The sequence below is a fragment of the Lissotriton helveticus genome, chromosome 3_2 (genome assembly GCF_964261635.1).
Source record: "Lissotriton helveticus chromosome 3_2, aLisHel1.1, whole genome shotgun sequence".
In the NCBI taxonomy this organism is placed as follows: domain Eukaryota; kingdom Metazoa; phylum Chordata; class Amphibia; order Caudata; family Salamandridae; genus Lissotriton; species Lissotriton helveticus.
In genome coordinates, this window is record NC_136062.1 from 483,540,281 (window position 1) to 483,557,668 (window position 17,388).

General features: G+C 48.1%; 1 protein-coding gene across 6 annotated transcripts in view; it reads left to right on the forward strand.

The window, feature by feature from the left end:
• The window catches only part of ATG13 (autophagy related 13), a 280,382-nt gene that overhangs the window by 51,905 nt on the left and 211,089 nt on the right, over positions 1-17,388 (forward strand). For all 6 annotated transcript variants that reach the window (XM_078684414.1, XM_078684413.1, XM_078684417.1 and 3 more), the window contains exons 4-5: positions 10,734-10,853; positions 15,005-15,051. In XM_078684414.1, coding sequence (XP_078540540.1) covers positions 10,734-10,853; positions 15,005-15,051 — 167 coding nt within the window. The remainder of the gene's footprint in view (positions 1-10,733; positions 10,854-15,004; positions 15,052-17,388) is intronic.

Here is a 17,388-nt window from a genome sequence, read left to right on the forward strand (position 1 = left end):
TTGTGGTAGTTCAGATGGAATTTGAGGTTTCAGAGGAAAATATAGTTATAGTCTATAGAAAGGGGGAGGAGGAGCGAGGTGCTTAAGTCGGAGATGAAGTTGCTGAAGGCTGGACGTGGTCCTGGAGGACAGTAGGCAAGGGTTCCCCTGATGGTGGTTTTGTTGTCTGTTTGGAGTCGGACGTTGAGGTGTTGCTTGGCTTGCGTGATGTCATTTGTGGTGGTTCATTGGATGGATTCATTGTGTATGATGAAGATCCCTCTGCCAGGCTTGTTGATGTGGTCGCGGTGGGTGATCTTTAAAAAAAAATAGTTTAAAGTTCTCTTTATTAAGATCTGAACAAAATACAGCATTTAATGGAGAGGAAGTTAACAGTTGTACAACTTATGCAAATTCCTGCATCATACTACAGATTAAATGTGGCCCTTTTTCAGCCCAATCTTTTACAGCCAACAAACCATAGTCACCTTAAACCAGTCCACCCGATCTATCAGGCTTATCCCCACTAGTCTACTGCATTACCCTACCCCCTATACTACAGCCAAACCCCCCATTCCTTCTCTCATTTCTGCTTTATAGATGACCTGTTCCACCCTCTGGCACCAATCCAAGTCCACTTCCCATGCAGCTATCACCGGGGGAGCCGCTGCACCCTACGCTCTCTCTATATTGCATTTATCAACCCCGGCTGCCAACCGGAGCTAAATCTCTGAATATCTAGGCCACCTCGCGTCCCCAAAGATGCTCAAAAGGAACTGAAAGGAGGCTGGCTTAATATAGACAACCCTTATGGAGATTTTAGTGTCTTAGACAACCATATATAGCTCTCTGAGTGGTACCTGTGGAGAGCAGCCTTCAGGCTTATTCCAGAAGGAGTGTAAAGCAGCTTGTTTTACCAGTGCTTAATCATATAGTGTAGGTGAAGTGATAAAGAACCAACCGGTGTAGTTACAAAAATATGTATTTATTAAACACTCTCTAACACATTGCAATATCTCCTCCCCGGAAATATTCTTACAATACAAACAATACTTCAGTATTATAACACGTAAGTAGCATAAATACACAGTGATTTACAGGAGGAGACCAAGCCATATACTAATAAAGTGGAATGTGAACCACAACCTAAGGCGAGACTGGACCCAGAAGACTTAGATGAGCCTGGGGCCCAAGGAACCATCCAAGGTGAGTACTCAGGAACCCCACAGAGGCTGGGTGCAGAGTGGAAACACAATTGCGTTCCCAATACAAGTCATGGGGGAAGTTGCGATTGCAGTCCTCTAGAAGGACCCTTCTCAGGGGACCAGGAAGAAACCTCGTGAAAGACAGAAGGTTAGAGAGCCACTCCACTTGTGGATATCCTAGGAACCAGGATACCTACAACAGGGAAGCCGAGTGCATAGGTGGGAAGTGAGGTTGGCAACCGCCATAGACCACAATGGAGGACTGCAGTAAAGATGCCACTGGGGATGAAGGTGAGTGAGTTTGGTGGAACCCAAGGGTGGATTCAGGAAGAGAAGTACCTGCAAGCAGAGGGTACTGAGTCTATGCCTCTTAGGAGTTACCGGGAGGCATGGAAGACAAATGCTCACCGATGTTGAAAGATGCATGAGAGTTTACGGTGACTGTGTAGCTGTGCAGACCATTTAGCGCTGTGGAAGACCAGGAGCCGTTCACAAGCTGTCCCACTTCGGATGTAAGGAGCCAGGGGTTCAGTGTCCCGCAGGAGCACCAACAAACCTTGGCCATGGCAACAAAAGTGGCAGACGAAAAAGGTGCAGTGGCAGGACCTGCCAGGTTGACGGGGCTCACCCCAAGCAGGTAAGTTGGAGTAGGCCCCGAGCAAACAGGGGAGCCCACTCGAGTGAAAGAAGACCCTCAAGAGGACCCACTGGCCGGAGGCACAGGAGTGGCAAGAGGACCTTGAGCAACTCACTAATGATGCAGGCCCACGGTGCAGAGGATGCGGTCAGGATGAAGATCTTGGTATCAATAGATGCTGGAGACTTGAGCTTCTTGGAGCCCAAATAACGCTGAAGAAGAGAATCAACAAGCCTTGGCAACTGCAAGTCAATATGATACACATGGGTACTGCTCCAGTGGTTCAACGAGGGATACTACCTTCAAATCTGCTGGGAAGACCGTGCAGGGCCGAGGGAGTTGCAGGACCACCACCTGTGTTGCTGGACCTTCCTGAGTTCATGGGAGCTCAGGAACAGCCTCCGTTCAGCTTCATTGTGGTGCCTGCAGAGGCAGGGGAATGACTCCTTCACTCCAAGGGAGATTGCTTTGGGTGTCTTGGAGGCCCACAGGCCTGTAGAAGAACCTGAATGGAGCGCAGGCACAGGCGATGCAAAAGACTGGCATGATGATGAGATCATAAGCAGCAGGAGGCTTCCCGGTGCAATATTGGCTGCCAAAGTTCAACAAAGTCTAAAGTGCCCAGACGGTTGAAGATGAAGTAGTTTTGGATCTGAATCTTGTCCCATGATTAATTTAAAGACTCACCCAGAGGTAAGCCCTAAGTACCCTAAGGAAAGGGTTGGGACGATTCAGGGGTCCCTCCCAGAGATGGGGCTGGACAGTGGAGACGATATTCCCATGTCATTTGTCCAATTTCGTGCCAGAGAGGGAGCCAACGGGTCTCTGAACTTGTTCCAGCTGGAGTACGCAAGGAGGACCCCAAATGTGATCTTTGAAGTAGTCTAGTGGCGCAGGCAAGCACTCCCACCCTGGCCCAAACATTAAGTTCTGTCTGGGAGTTGGTCACACCTCCATGTGACAGGAAGCCTATTGTCCTACTTTCCCTTGCTTGCGTTTGGCTCAGCAGCAGGAGAGCAGAATCGTGTCCATGGTCTGCAGCAGCTTACTGTCAGACTCAAGAAGACTGGTACCGGGAGCACGGAGGGCTTCCCAGAGGAGCCCCAAAGTGCATGAGTTTGTTACTGCCAATTTAGAGTTAGCCATTGTGTAGTGACACATGGCCACTCTATGCATCGTCATGGCTGACGCACCTACAGTGCCTGGAGAATGGACTCTGGAAATTGTAGGGGTGTCCTGCTCATGCAGGGGCACCCTTGCGCTTATAACCGAGCACCCTGCTTTCAGGAGTGAAAGGCCTGCCTTTTGGGTAACTTGTAGGTTTTAAGTGCAGTGATATCCGATATAAGAAAATGTATATTTGTTGTAAGTGGTGGTAGCACCAGCTTACACAGGCTGCAATGGCAGGCCTGTAGTCACACTTTGAGTGGTCTCCCATGGGTGACATAATACATGCTTCGGCCCATGGGGGACCCCTGGTGTATTGATGCTCTGGGTACCTTGGTACCATATACTAGAGACTTAAAAGGGTACACCAGTAGGCAATCTGGGGGGTACCTAAGTACTCACCATGGTCCAATTTCTAGAGGAATCACCAAGACTGGGGTCCTGATTAGCAGGATCCCAGTCCGACTTGCCCAAAACACACTGGCACCAGGTAAAAAGTGGGGGTAACCATGCCAGAAGGGTTCTTTCTTCCTACAGGAACCATTTAGCATCCAGAAGGACGTCCTGCGATACCACAGAGGTCATTTTCTCCCTCTCCTGGTCCCAATAGCGCTGTGTGAGCAGGCATTACCAAAGGATGTGAAAAAAGGAACCCTCCCTCCCTCCTGTGCAGTAGAATAGCTGCCCTACCTGTTTTGTGTAGTAGTGTCTGTGAGTAATCGGCCCTATGCAGTATTTTGAGTTAGACCCAATTGGAATCTAGCATGAATAGCAACTTATCGTGGGCATTGGAGAGTCTCAGTCAATCCTCGTCGTCAAGGTCCCCAATGTCACCCTCCCATGCTAACCAAAATGGGCCCAGTGGATCCAGGGAATTGTTGATCAACTTCTTGTAAATTATGAACACTCCCTTTTCCTACAATGTCTCCATGAGTCTTCGGTCGTCTAATGGGGCATCCTCAGGTACTCGCTCACCTCCCTGTATGTGACAACGAAGGGTGTGCCCCAACTGCAGATATCAAAATCTCTCAGTCTCCGTTTGGGCTTATTCCCGTCTGAGGTCCTTGAGCCCAGTGATGGCCTGATCCCTCCAAATGTCCCCAAGATGTTGTATGCCAATGAGTTCCTACATCGAGAATCCAGATAGTCCACCTACCTTGAACAGTAAGCAGCAGTACCAAAGCGGCATCAGCCCAGTGAGCGTCCCACTCATCCCATAAATCTGGTGGCATCTCTCCATACTCTGACCACTGTTTCTGTGTGCTGTGGCAGAGCACCGCCTCTCTTGCTGCCGTACAGGAAACCCTCATACCCCCCCCCCCACTGCCCATAGCTTCTCTATCTGCCCTATATGCTGGGTTCTGGCTGTCCGTGAAGACCCATTCGTTCACAAGAAGTTGAGATGCTATGGTTGGGGCACCCTCAACAGTCTGACTACCTCACCTCTTCCCCTCGAATATTGAATTAGTCCAAGGCTTTGACTGGTAGGTTTGCTAGGTTTTATTTTCTTTTAGTTGGGTTGTTCACCAGAGTATGTTCTTAACAGTACAACACAAGCAGCGTGGCTTAAAGAAACATATAGTTCGCATTAGCAGGGGTTGGGTCCTGCTGGACAGGCTCCTTGCTGTTCTCCTTCTGGCTTCTTCCTAGGTCAGGCGGACTTGTACCCCAAAAAGAAAGAAACCAACAAACGAAAGGCTCAGGCTCCTGTTTCCTGTTCTTAAACACTGGAAATGAGGGAAGGGAGCGTGCACCGTCCCCAGCCCTACAGTGTTGTGCCTAGTGTGGGGAGACGCATTTGTGGCTCTGTAGTGCCCAGTAATGCGCGCCCACAGCTCATGCACAAGCCCCGAGCATGCGCCGGTACTTGCCTGCTCCCACGACCCTCCTGGGCCGTGGCGAAGGGAGACCCAGCCTCCTCGCCGTCGGGGAGCACAGAGGTCCGGAGGCAGTGCTCCCGCGCTGCTCCTTTCATGATAGGGTGACCAACTGGCATTGGTTCAAATTCAGGACGGTGAGTGTAAAAATTCAGGACAAAGGGTCGAAATTCAGGACACAAATTCAGGACAGGAGGTCAAAATTCAGGACAAAACTTCATGACAATTGGATACGTTTTACAGACACATCAGAGGTCGCGCAATAGTATATAAGTAAGCCCAGCCATATCCAAACATATTCAGCCATTTTAAACCTATCCATCATGTATCCTTCCATCTATCATTTCACTCATCCATCCCTTCATTCATCCTTTCACTCATCCATCCATTATCCATCCATCCACCCTTTCACCCTATCCATCTGTACACTCATGCATCCACTCTTCTACCCATCCATTCATTCATTCACTCATCCATACAGCTATTTACCCTTTCACCCATCCAGCCATCCTTTCACTTACTATCCATCCACCCTGTCACTCATCCTTCCACCCTTTCAGTCATCCATCCTCCCTTTCTCTCTCCATCGACCCTTTCACTTACAATCCTTCCTTCCATCCATCCACCCACCCACCCATCTACTCATCCACTCATGAATCCATCCATTGACCCTATCACTCATCCATCCTTTCTCTCATCCATTTATCCTTTCACTCCTTCACTCATCTATTCATCCTTTTGGCCATCTACCTTCCTTTTCACTCACTCACTCATCCATCCTTACATCCACCCTTTCGCTCATCTGTCCATCCATTCACCCTTGCACTTATCAGTTCATCAATCCATCCATCATTTCACTCATGCATCCACCCACTCATTCATCATCCACCTTTTCACTCATCCATCTTTTCACTCATCCATCCACCCTTTTACCCATCCAGCTACCCTTCCACTCATACATCCAGCTATTTACCTTTTCTCTCTTCCTTCCTTCCACTCACTCATCCATCCATCCTCTCATTATCCATGTATTCAATCTTTCATTCATCCATTCACCCTTTCACTAATACATCCAGCCATCCAGCCATCCCTTCACTTGCTCACTCGCCCACCTTTTCATATTAATTTTGAGCTGAGCCTTTTTGAGAAGAGGCCCATCAAGAACCACCCTCGCTGCAGGAGCCATTCCAGGACTGGGACAGAAGCCACCCAGGGCGGAGACCGGATCCAACACATGGGGGGACAGGAGCCATCACAGGCGGGGGGGGATAGGAACCACCACTGGGGGGAGGAGCATCACAGGAGGGGGAACAGGATCCACCAGGGTGGGCACAGGGGTGGGCATGCATTATTCTAGTATCATCTTGGTCTCTTCCAGGGTGGGTAGGGCTCCTCACCCCCTCCTGGACAAGACAACGAGAAGACAGGCTCTCTATCCAAAATGTTAGTTTTGCTGCCCCCCCCCCCCCACACACTGATGTACAGTACTTAAAGGAGATACTCCAAGAGAACTGATTGTCCTCCATAGTTTGTTAATCAGTGTGGGTGTGATTGTGCCATTTCTTTATTTCCTTACATTATAGACTGCTTGTTTGAAGAACCCATGTTTGCTTACAATCTAGTGACAGTAATTACGCTCTGTGAAGAGAACCACGTGCTGCCTCGGTGTAATCAGGGCCGGTTCTCGGATGTTTGGGGCCCTGGGCAGAAATGGAATGTGTGAAGCCCCTCTAAATTGCGGAGACATGACGCATTCAGGGCTGTTTGCATCTGAATAGATGCCCCCCCTGCTCCTGAAGCTGCCGCCCCCCCTCAGTCACCTTCGAAGCACCTCTTAACACCTCATCAAGGGCTGGAGGTGTGAGGGTTGCCACCCCGCTGTGCCTCTCCAATTCGGCTGGGTATGTGAGCTTTTGTACTGCCTCAGAGTCTCTTACACCCGACCTCAGCATCGGAGTCCAGAAGGGAGGTGGGTGGAAGCTGCGCCGGCTTCAGGGGGTTGCGACCGATCATGCCACCGGTTAAAATTACGGACAAATGGCGTCCGTTAAAAGATTCTTCACGGACAACGGACAGACGACCGAAATTACGGACTGTCCGTGAAATTTACGGACAGTTGGTCACCCTATTTCATGAAGGCCCTCTCTGCATCCACTGTCTCGTTCTGGGCGCCGGTTCCGCTGTCCTCCTCACCTTCCGGACACCAGTCATCCTTTTTACTCGTCCCGCTCGCTGCTTTGCTTTCGGCGGCTAGAACGCCAACCTCACTCCCGGCTCCTTCGTCGACGGCGGCCATATTGGGTTGGTCGGCGAGATGATCACAGATGCCCAATAATATTTCAAGATATCCGGAATCAACCAGCCAGCCATCGTTCACATCTCTCAGCAGCTTGGCCAGCGCTATTCTGAAGTTGACTCCCTGCCACCTCAATCCGCAAACCTCTCCATCTATTTTCTTAAAGACCTCCTGTAGGGCGTGTTCTGCAAAACCTATAAGGATTGCGGCTGGCTCATCATTTTATAAAGTGCCGCTGTACCCATCAATGTCAATGGGAGATTGCTCAAGTGTGTCACATCGCCCCAGAGTCTCTCCAAATGAGGGGATATATTCTGATGAATGAAGTCCAGAGGATCCTGTGTAACATATATTCCCATGTACCGGACCCCTCCAAAATTACCGGCTCGGCAGTCTGGGGGCAGAGAGGGGGGTGGGTGAATCACCAACTTGGAGCAATTGATCTTATAGCCCGTGTGATCCCCAAATCGCTGAAACTCGTATATTTTCTTCACTATGGAGATAAGGGGCTGTGTCACATAAAATAGGACGCCATCTGTGTAGAGTGAGATCCTCTTCTCCCATCCCCCAGGTGCATATATCCCCTCCAATAAACAATCCTTTCCGATCCAGGCCGCCAGTGGTTCAAGCACCAGGGCGAGAATCACGGGGGAGAGATGGGACTCCCCTCTCGAGTGCCCCTCCAATACACAAAGGTTAGAGACGTCGCACCATTCACCCGCACCCTGGCTAGTGGGGCGTGGTAGAGCAGCTCAGCGGTGGGTGATCCTATATCCTTCGGTTATAGCAGTGGCGATGTCGGGCACGGAAGTGGGGTTGAGCCAGGTCTCAGTGAGGAAGAGGACATTGGTTGTGAAGGTGAAGTCCCAAATCTTGGTGCTGTGTTTGCATTGTGAATGTGTGTTTAGAAGTGTTGGTGTTTTTGTTCAGGGGGTGTCTGTGGTGTTTTTCAGAGTAGGGCTGGTCGATGGGCTGTTGTTTGCGCAGTGGCAGGTTAAGTGGCATTGAGTGCAGGTGAAAGGTCCTACAGTGGAGCTTGGGTTGGCAAAGTGGCAGTATTTGTGCGGCATCCAGGGTTGAGGGTGTAGAGTTCAGGAATGTTGCCTTTGGTGTGCCTTCGGCATAGTCACACTGCGGCCTGGAGTAAGTAGGTCCTGGTTTGGGCGGGGCTTCTGTTGGCGTGAAGAACAGTGAGCGGGAAAACCTGGGCAGCAGCAGAGTCACTGAATCAGGCTGGAACAAGCAGGAACTAGAGGCCGCAGGCAAGTGTCAAGATGTGTGCCCAGGTGGCATCAGCGATATTGTCTGTAATGTTCTCGCCCACACCCTCAGAGCATTTATTTGGTGTCCCTTGTGATACCAGCGAAAGAATGGTTTACACAGGAACGTGTCTTGCCGAAAGACATTTTCTGATTGAACTCTCTGGCTCGTATGCTGCAAAAACATATATTTGTTTTTTAATACGAAGTTAACCAATTTATTGGTTCTCTCTTTATTGACCTCGGAAAGATGGAAAGCAGAATTGGTCTTACCAGGGTTCAGTCTGTAGATCGTAGCAGTTTAAATGGCAATCTCGAAGACTCAAACAGCCATCTTGCTGGCAACATAGGAATACCTCCCAACAAATGTGTGTGTCTCTTAATAGAACAATTATTAGAATAGAGTCAAATTAGCAATGACCCATGATCTATACGCTGGTCAAGGTTAAGTTAAGGTTAAGACCCTGGTCTTGGTTAAGTTTCTCTCTCCACAGCGCGGGGACACGCCGGGAGGCGTCACCAGGTGCTTTATAAGCCCCTTTAATAATAATAATAATAATAAGGAGGAACTAGTTAACACCTTTAAATTTTGAGAGTAGTAGACAAGAATGGGGGATATTGAAGGTATTGCAATTATGCTCTTGGTTTTCAACAATGTGCACACCCAGTCTGACACTCTTGAGGATTCCTCTGTATTTAAAGACAGTCAGGATGCGAAATGGGAGGAGCAGAGGACAGGATACATGAGCTGCAGACCTTTAGAGTGTTGTCAAAAACAAGGAACTTGGAACTAGAGAATTAGTCTGGGAAAACATGAGGATTTCATGGGATCCCTGAAAACTGTGACCAAGGTAATCTCTTGAGGTGCTTCTAAAACGATCTGCGTGCTTTTTTTATGCTTCAATAGGTCTGTATTGCTACTGAAAGGGGACCTAGGCTTCCTAACCCCAAATTGAAGGAGGGTGTGGAACTCCGGGCAATTACATGGGAAAATCTGGATACTTAAAAGTATATTTTTCTTTTGGGAAAATGTTTCTCTTATTATTTCACTTTTTTTGTACCTCTCTCGCCTGTTCTTTACTTACTTTAACCTTTAATTCTAATTTCTGCCCAATATTTGAAAACAGTAAAAGTGTTTTAATTTGGTTTGTTGCAAGTAGTTATTTTAGCTCTCATTATAAGTTTCAGTTAATTTAATATGCACTTACTGGTTAGTACATAATAAATTAACTGAATGTACATGTAGAAATGATTGTATTTTTCTGGCACTAAAACAAAAGAAATCTGAAACCGATATCTCTACGTGACCATGAAGGCAGGCACCTTGAGGAATCCTTCTCTGTTGACATCTTTTGTGACCTGCTGCCCCTGAGTAGGAATTCAGAGAGGGCTAATTCAGCCCTGCATTTTATATGGTATATACATGGAGTAATATTATGTTTGTATTATTATTACACAACTCTCTTTACTGCAGGAGTCATTATGTTAAACCTGTTATTGCCAGTGTAAGACCAAAATGTAAATTTGCATCTGTAAAATTAAATCTGAGTCCTAAATTTAAGAATGAATTTAAGGATTCATCATTGGGATAAAATATATGGCATAGACATTTAAATCTACATTTTAAAAAAGTGATTTCCAAATCAAATGAATAGCACAGTCCTCCAGGATTGTATCTAAAACATAAATCGTTGATTAAATCTAATGAACAACAGATTCATTTCAAAGCACAAGTATATCTAAGACTACGTATACATAACATGGCACTTTCTCAAATATTAGATTTGTAAATTCAGGTGTCATTCTAAAGCACAGATGTATTAACTCCAAAGAATAGGTCTTGGAGATGGTTTCTAAAGCACAGATCACGTAACGAGCATCGTAAAAAGCAGATGTCTGAGACTGTTTCTGCTAATTACAGATATCTGTACTTAATTATTTCTGTAAGATTAGACCCTGAGAACAGATCCCCTCTTTCCCAACCAAATGTAACACAGAGCAGAAATTTAGCATTCCCATCCTTGATCTCTTAGATAAGGTTACCCAGTTGTCTTTGTCTCTGCAGAGACAACATTTGACAGTTCATGTTTTCCTCCGAGATACCATTTTCATTTCTAATGTTTAGTCCAATTGGTTCAGTTGCGCTTTACAAGAATTACGTCTTCCTGAATGCGTTGTGAAATGAAAAGGCCATCAGACAAAATTATGGCCGGGACCATGACATGCCTGGTTTGACCCAAACTGATTTTGATGTTGATTTTTAGACTTCTAAACAGCTCAATGCCTCTCACCTCTTTTTTTGTGTGTATTTAGTTCAACCTAGCAATCAAAGACATACCTGAAGTTACCCATGAGTCCAAGAAAGCTCTGGCCGGTCAGCTGCCTGCTGTCGGACGGTCGATGTGTGTGGAGATCTCCCTGAAAACCTCTGAGGTAAGGACTAATAGGCTGGGAGAAATATGAAATTAAAGTAAAGAAAAATGACTTCACTTTGGGCACATTAGTTTGTCTGAGGTTATCAAATGCGAAGTGCTGAGCTTGAAAGTGAAAGTTCTCCGACATTGGATCTGCGGAAATGAAAGACTCTTGTAAGAAGGCCGCCTCCAGTACTTGCAGCGCCAATGGAAATAACATCATATGTATTGGAAATTTTCACGGGAAGTGTATCTACTGCTTCTGTGCAAGTTATAAAGCCATGCACTATAAGATTAGTAAAGTGTTTTCTACAAAACACCAAATTACTGCAATGGTAGCCTTTTGAGGCTGTGTCAGGGACTGGATGTGGTAGAGTTCTGTTCAGTGCCCTTCTAGATTGCTGAAGGAAATATCGACTTCTTATATGCACAGAATAATATACATGAGGGTGGAAAAATGTCTCCTTTACTTTGTCACAGCTTTGAGAAAGAACTCGCAAAAAGGAGGGGGGCTGGAGCCTTGGAATGTAGTTGAAGTTTGTGCTGCTGAAAGCAGCAAAGTGCCAGATTGCCCCTGAAGATCCGAAAAGAAGCAAGCAGAACAAGAAGAGCCAAGGAATTATCCACAAATAAAACAGTCCAATTTGCTAGAGGAATTATCAGGGACAGAAACTAATGGCAAATGGAAACAATAGAAATGAAATGTGTTGGGATGCATCAATTCCCTCTTAAATGCTGGCTTAAGTATGCTTGAATAAGGACATTATATCACAGGAAGAAACTGTGTAACATCTTGGGCTGGGATAGCTCAATTACTTCCAGAGCACTGACCACTGTCTTTTATAAGACTTTACTTCCCCCCCCCTCTTTGAACATTGATAGCACTCACTCTACCTGAAAGAAAGTCTGTGTTTAATATGCAGTGTGACATGCAGCATTATGAAACCCCGCTGTTGACGCCCACACACTGTGCTACCTGCATCGCATGCAAAACTCCTCTGTAGGAAAGTGGGCGTCTGTTGCAGTAACCCCCCGCCCCCACACTTTTTGCCAGACTACTTATGCACTTTTCCTTGGTGTGCCCTGGGTTCCTGCCAATCAGGTTCCCAGGGCCTGTGTTCTACCCCCCAAATACGAACCCAATTGGCATCTCTGACCACAGGTCAACCCCTGATAAGTGGCGCCACAGATACCCAGGGCACTGTGACCAGAGAAGACCCCTAAGGGCTGCAGCACTTATTGTGCCACCCTTGGAGGCCCTGTATCCTGACACTCACGCACTGCCTTGGCAGGCTGCGTGTCTTGGTGCTGAACAAAATGAAGAGTCGACATCGTTGTCATTGCCATTGGGTGGTGCAGGGTTCCATTGGGTGGAGCAAGGTTCCATTGGGTGGAGCAGAGTTCCATTGGGTGGTGCAGGGTTGCATTGGGTGGAGCAAGGTTCCATTGGGTGGAGCAGGGTTCCATTGGGTGGAGCAGGGTTCCATTGGGTGGAGCAGGGTTCCATTGGGTGGAGCAGGGTTCCATTGGGTGGAGCAGGGCTCCATGGGGTGAAGCAGGGCTCCATGGGGTGAAGCAGGGATCCATGGGGTGGAGCAGGGGTCCATTGGGTGGAGCAGGGGTCCATTGGGTGGAGCAGGGTTCCATTGGGTGGAGCAGGGTTCCTTTGGGTGGAGCAGGGTTCCATGGGGTGGAGCAAGGTTCCATTGGGTGGAGCAGAGTTCCATGGGGTGAAGCAGGGTTCCATTGGGTGGAGCAGAGTTCCTTTGGGTGGAGCAGGGTTCCATGGGTTGGAGCAAGGTTCCATTGGGTGGAGCAAGGTTCCATTGGGTGGAGCAGAGTTCCATTGGGTGGAGCAGAGTTCCATTGGGTGGAGCAGGGTTCCATTGGGTGGAGCAGGGTTCCATTGGGTGGAGCAGGGTTCCATTGGGTGGAGCAGGGTTCCATTGGGTGGAGCAGGGTTCCATTGGGGGAGCAGGGTTCCATTGGGTGGTGCAGGGTTCCATTGGGTGGAGCAAGGTTCCATTGGGTGGAGCAGAGTTCCATTGGGTGGTGCAGGGCTCCATGGGGTGGAGCAAGGTTCCATTGGGTGGAGCAGGGTTTCATTGGGTGGAGCAGGGTTCCATTGGGTGGAGCAGGGTTCCATTGGGTGGAGCAGAGTTCCATTGGGTGGAGCAAGGTTCCATTGGGTGGAGCAGAGTTCCATTGGGTGGAGCAGGGTTCCATTGGGTGGAGCAGGGTTCCATTGGGTGGAGCAGGGTTCCATTGGGTGGAGCAGGGTTCCATTGGGTGGAGCAGGGTTCCATTGGGTGGAGCAGAGTTCCATTGGGTGGAGCAGGGTTCCATTGGGTGGAGCAGGGTTCCATTGGGTGGAGCAGGGTTCCATTGGGTGGAGCAGGGTTCCATTGGGTGGAGCAGGGTTCCATTGGGTGGAGCAGGGTTCCATTGGGTGGAGCAGGGTTCCATTGGGTGGTGCAGGGTTCCATTGGGTGGTGCAGGGTTCCATTGGGTGGTGCAGGGTTCCATTGGGTGGTGCAGGGTTCCATTGGGTGGTGCAGGGTTCCATTGGGTGTAGCAGGGTTCCATTGGGTGTAGCAGGGTTCCATTGGGTGTAGCAGGGTTCCATTGGGTGGAGCAGGGTTCCATTGGGTGGAGCAGGGTTCCATTGGGTGGAGCAGGGTCCATTGGGTGGAGCAGGGTTCCATTGGGTGGAGCAGGGCTCCATTGGGTGGAGCAGGGTTCCATGGGGTGGTGCAGGGTTCCATGGGGTGGAGCAGGGTTCCATTGGGTGGAGCAAGGTTCCATTGGGTGGAGCAAGGTTCCATTGGGTGGAGCAGGGTTCCATTGGGTGGAGCAGGGTTCCATTGGGTGGTGTAGGGTTCCATTGGGTGGTGCAGGGTTCCATTGGGTGGTGCAGGGTTCCATTGGGTGTAGCAGGGTTCCATTGGGTGTAGCAGGGTTCCATTGGGTGGAGCAGGGTTCCATTGGGTGGAGCAGGGTTCCATTGGGTGGAGCAGGGTTCCATTGGGTGGAGCAGGGTTCCATTGGGTGGAGCAGGGTTCCATTGGGTGGAGCAGGGTTCCATTGGGTGGTGCAGGGTTCCATTGGGCGAAGCAGGGTTCTATTGGGCGAAGCAGGGCTCCATTGGGCGGAGCAGGGCTCCATGGGGCGGAGCAGGGTTCCATGGGGTGGTGCAGGGCTCCATTGGGTGGAGCAGGGCTTCATGGGGTGAAGCAGGGGTCCATTGGGTGGAGCAGGGTTCCATTGGGTGGAGCAGGGTTCCATTGGGTGGTGCAGGGTTCCATTGGGTGGTGCAGGGTTCCATTGGGTGGTGCAGGGTTCCATTGGGTGGTGCAGGGTTCCATTGGGTGTAGCAGGGTTCCATTGGGTGGAGCAGGGTTCCATTGGGCTGTGCAGGGTTCCATTGGGCTGTGCAGGGCTCCATGGGGCGAAGCAGGGTTCCATGGGGCGGAGCAGGGTTCCATGGGGCGGTGCAGGGCTCCATGGGGCGAAGCAGGGTTCCATGGGGTGGAGCAGGGTTCCATTGGGCTGTGCAGGGCTCCATGGGGCGAAGCAGGGTTCCATGGGGTGGAGCAGGGTTCCATGGGGTGGTGCAGGGTTCCATTGGGTGGGCCAGGGTTCCAAGAGCAAATACCTAGGATGGGAACACTGACCAACAGAGTTATCAGAGTGTTTGTAAAACATGGAATGACTGGTTCTGGGACCTTAAATAGAGAGAAACGGGAAGTTGAAAGTATCTTACAGGAAATGGTTTCACCATGATAGATTGGGATAGTGCCATTACTAGAGAATATATCTGCATCCATACCAGTTTGTCTATAGCAACACTCCCCATTTCCTACCATGTGACTCGAAGGAAAATGTCTTGTTTCATGTGTTTCACGGGACAATGGGTGAGGTACATTGAGGTAGGCCTACAAAACATGCCTCTCTATTAAAATGCACTGACAGAACATTTTTATTTTAGGAAAATGTTTTAAGTTTAATTTGGTTGCGGAGTCCACGACATGCAGCAAAGTGAATTTCTCCTTCCTACGTGTCCCCAGGTCATTCAATCCGTGCAGCCTTGGAAGAAGCAGCTGTTTAACAAATTCTCACAGCGAACATTGTAATAATCTGTGTTTTTTTTGTTCGTGTTCTCTCCTGCAGGGGGATTCCATGGAGCTGGAAATCTGGTGCCTGGAGATGAATGAAAAGTGAGTAGCATAACCTCTTTTGAATGTCTCCACTATGCATGTGCGAGTCATTTCTTTATAAATTGTTCTGTTCAGATCTCTGCTGCAAATGGAACAGACACGTTCCAGAGCTTGGTTGAGCACCAAGGACACTCGTAGTAAATGAGAGTTTGCCATTTGTACACCCTATATGTTTCTCCCCTTTCATTGTATGTTATGTCTTGTTTTGTGAAACTTAAGAAATCTTTGGTTGAATAAGGTGACTAAGGGTTGGATTAAAGCTTTTAAGTGGCGAGTGTGGGTGTGAATGCTAACATGGTGGACTGTGGCTGATTGAGCGCTGTAGAAAACTTTTTTTTTTTTAAATATCTTTATTGGCATTTATATCATAGGTATACAGTCTTGAGCATAGGTATGTACCTGAAGCATTGTAATGTTGGGTGAACAATCTAGGTTTTATCCACATTTCTAACAAGCAGATAACTTTCACCTCACTCGTTAATCAGTTACATATATAATGCACCACATTCAGATAGTTATTCTTTTCCAAAAAAAGGGAAATAACTTTTAATCTCCTCAACTATCCCCCTCACCTTTTGTGTCGTGTCAGTGCTACGTCTTCCCTGTTTTCTATCGTAATGCTTTTCGTGCATTGTCACATTGTCACCTATCCTGCCCTACTCCTGGTCCTCTTCCCCCAGGGGATCTACTAATTGGCACGAGGTATCTGAGTCTGGTTCATTGAGTGCTATGGGTGCTGGTAGATCTCTCATAACCATTATCATTGTTGCCCAAGCTCATAAGTCCTCCTCTAACTTTTCATCCTGTCTGAGTTGTTTCATTTGAACTACCCCGGCAGCTGACCACTCACAGACATCTTTCACCCTTGCTGCGGTCTGTGGTGGGCTGGGACTCAACCAAGATATGGTGTGTCGGCACTTTGCCAGTAAGAATGCCATCATTACAAATTTCCTGCTTAGTGTTTTCTTTTCAGGAGTAGGTGGAAAGCCTAACAGCACTATGCGGATATCTTTAGGTACCTCCCATCCCGTGGCTTCTTTTAGCGTGTTCAATATTTCGATACAATGGGGATCTAGCACAGGGCAGGACCACACCATATGTAGAAAATCCACTTCTGATGCTCTACTGAGTGGGCACCGACTTGAATGGCTCGGGTATATTCTACTTTGTATTTTGGGGGTAAGGTAAGTTTGATATATGAAATTATACTGAATTAATTTAAACCCTGCATTCGAGCTTACGCTTTTAACCCCTTCGTGTATTCTAATCCATTCCTGTATCATTAGGGGATCTCTTTGACTGTCAAGTCATTCAGGATCGCTCAGTATAAAGGAGAGCTGAAACGACGTCCCTGTGCCATATAGAGCAGCACCTGGAGAACGTTTGTTATACGCGGCTCCTCTGGAAAAGAGGGCCACAACTCACGAGCCACCCGGGCAATCCTCCCGTATTGTGCAAAGGCGGACTATGCGTTTTTCCATGTCAGAAACTATTTATTTTCAAAGAGATCTCCCATCGTTAGGCAGCTGCCATCTTTCCATTTTTGGATTGACCTAGAGTCTGCGTTTTTTTTTTTTTAAGTTGGCACCACCCGTAATGGTATATCCAGGGCATACGGCGCACGACCTATCACCTTCTTTACCGTGAGTTCCCAAATCTCCGCTACGTGGTGAATAATACATGGGCAGGCAGGAGGAGGTCTTGCACCCATCATCAGGAGCTCTGGCAGATAACTCCCCACGTTAAGTACACGCAAGGAGCCGCTTCTCCCAATTGTCATGTTCGTCTAACCAGTGAATCGCGTGTTGTAGTTGGAAGGCCAATCAATAAAATTCCAGACTTGGAACCTCCAAACTTCCCCCTCGCCACGTTCTCTGTAATGTCATAAGGCTGACCCGTTTACATTTAGAGCCCCATAATAAATCAATTAACAAACTGTTAAAAAATTTGTAGGAATTATATTTAGTGAATGTTTGTAGCACATATAGGCATTGGGGTAAAATAATCACCCCTACAGGAGGCCTTAAGAACTATAAGGCAGAGTCATTACAGCACTTGTGAGGACATATCTGGATGAACAGGTATGCCCCTTTGATGTTTAGTTCTTTTACTAGATATTGCAAGTGAATGGTGAAGCCATCTTAAGTATATGTACTGTGTACTGGAGATTACACATTTTAGGGATAGTAAAAAAAACACACCAAATAATTAATATTAAAAGTCAGTTGGATTGCTGACTTTCTTGGGTATGAGAGCGCAGGACTGCTTCTAGATTAGAAGAATCCGAGGGAGGGTGGGGAAGGCCCTGTATTGTGGGTGGTGCATCCAAAGCTGATG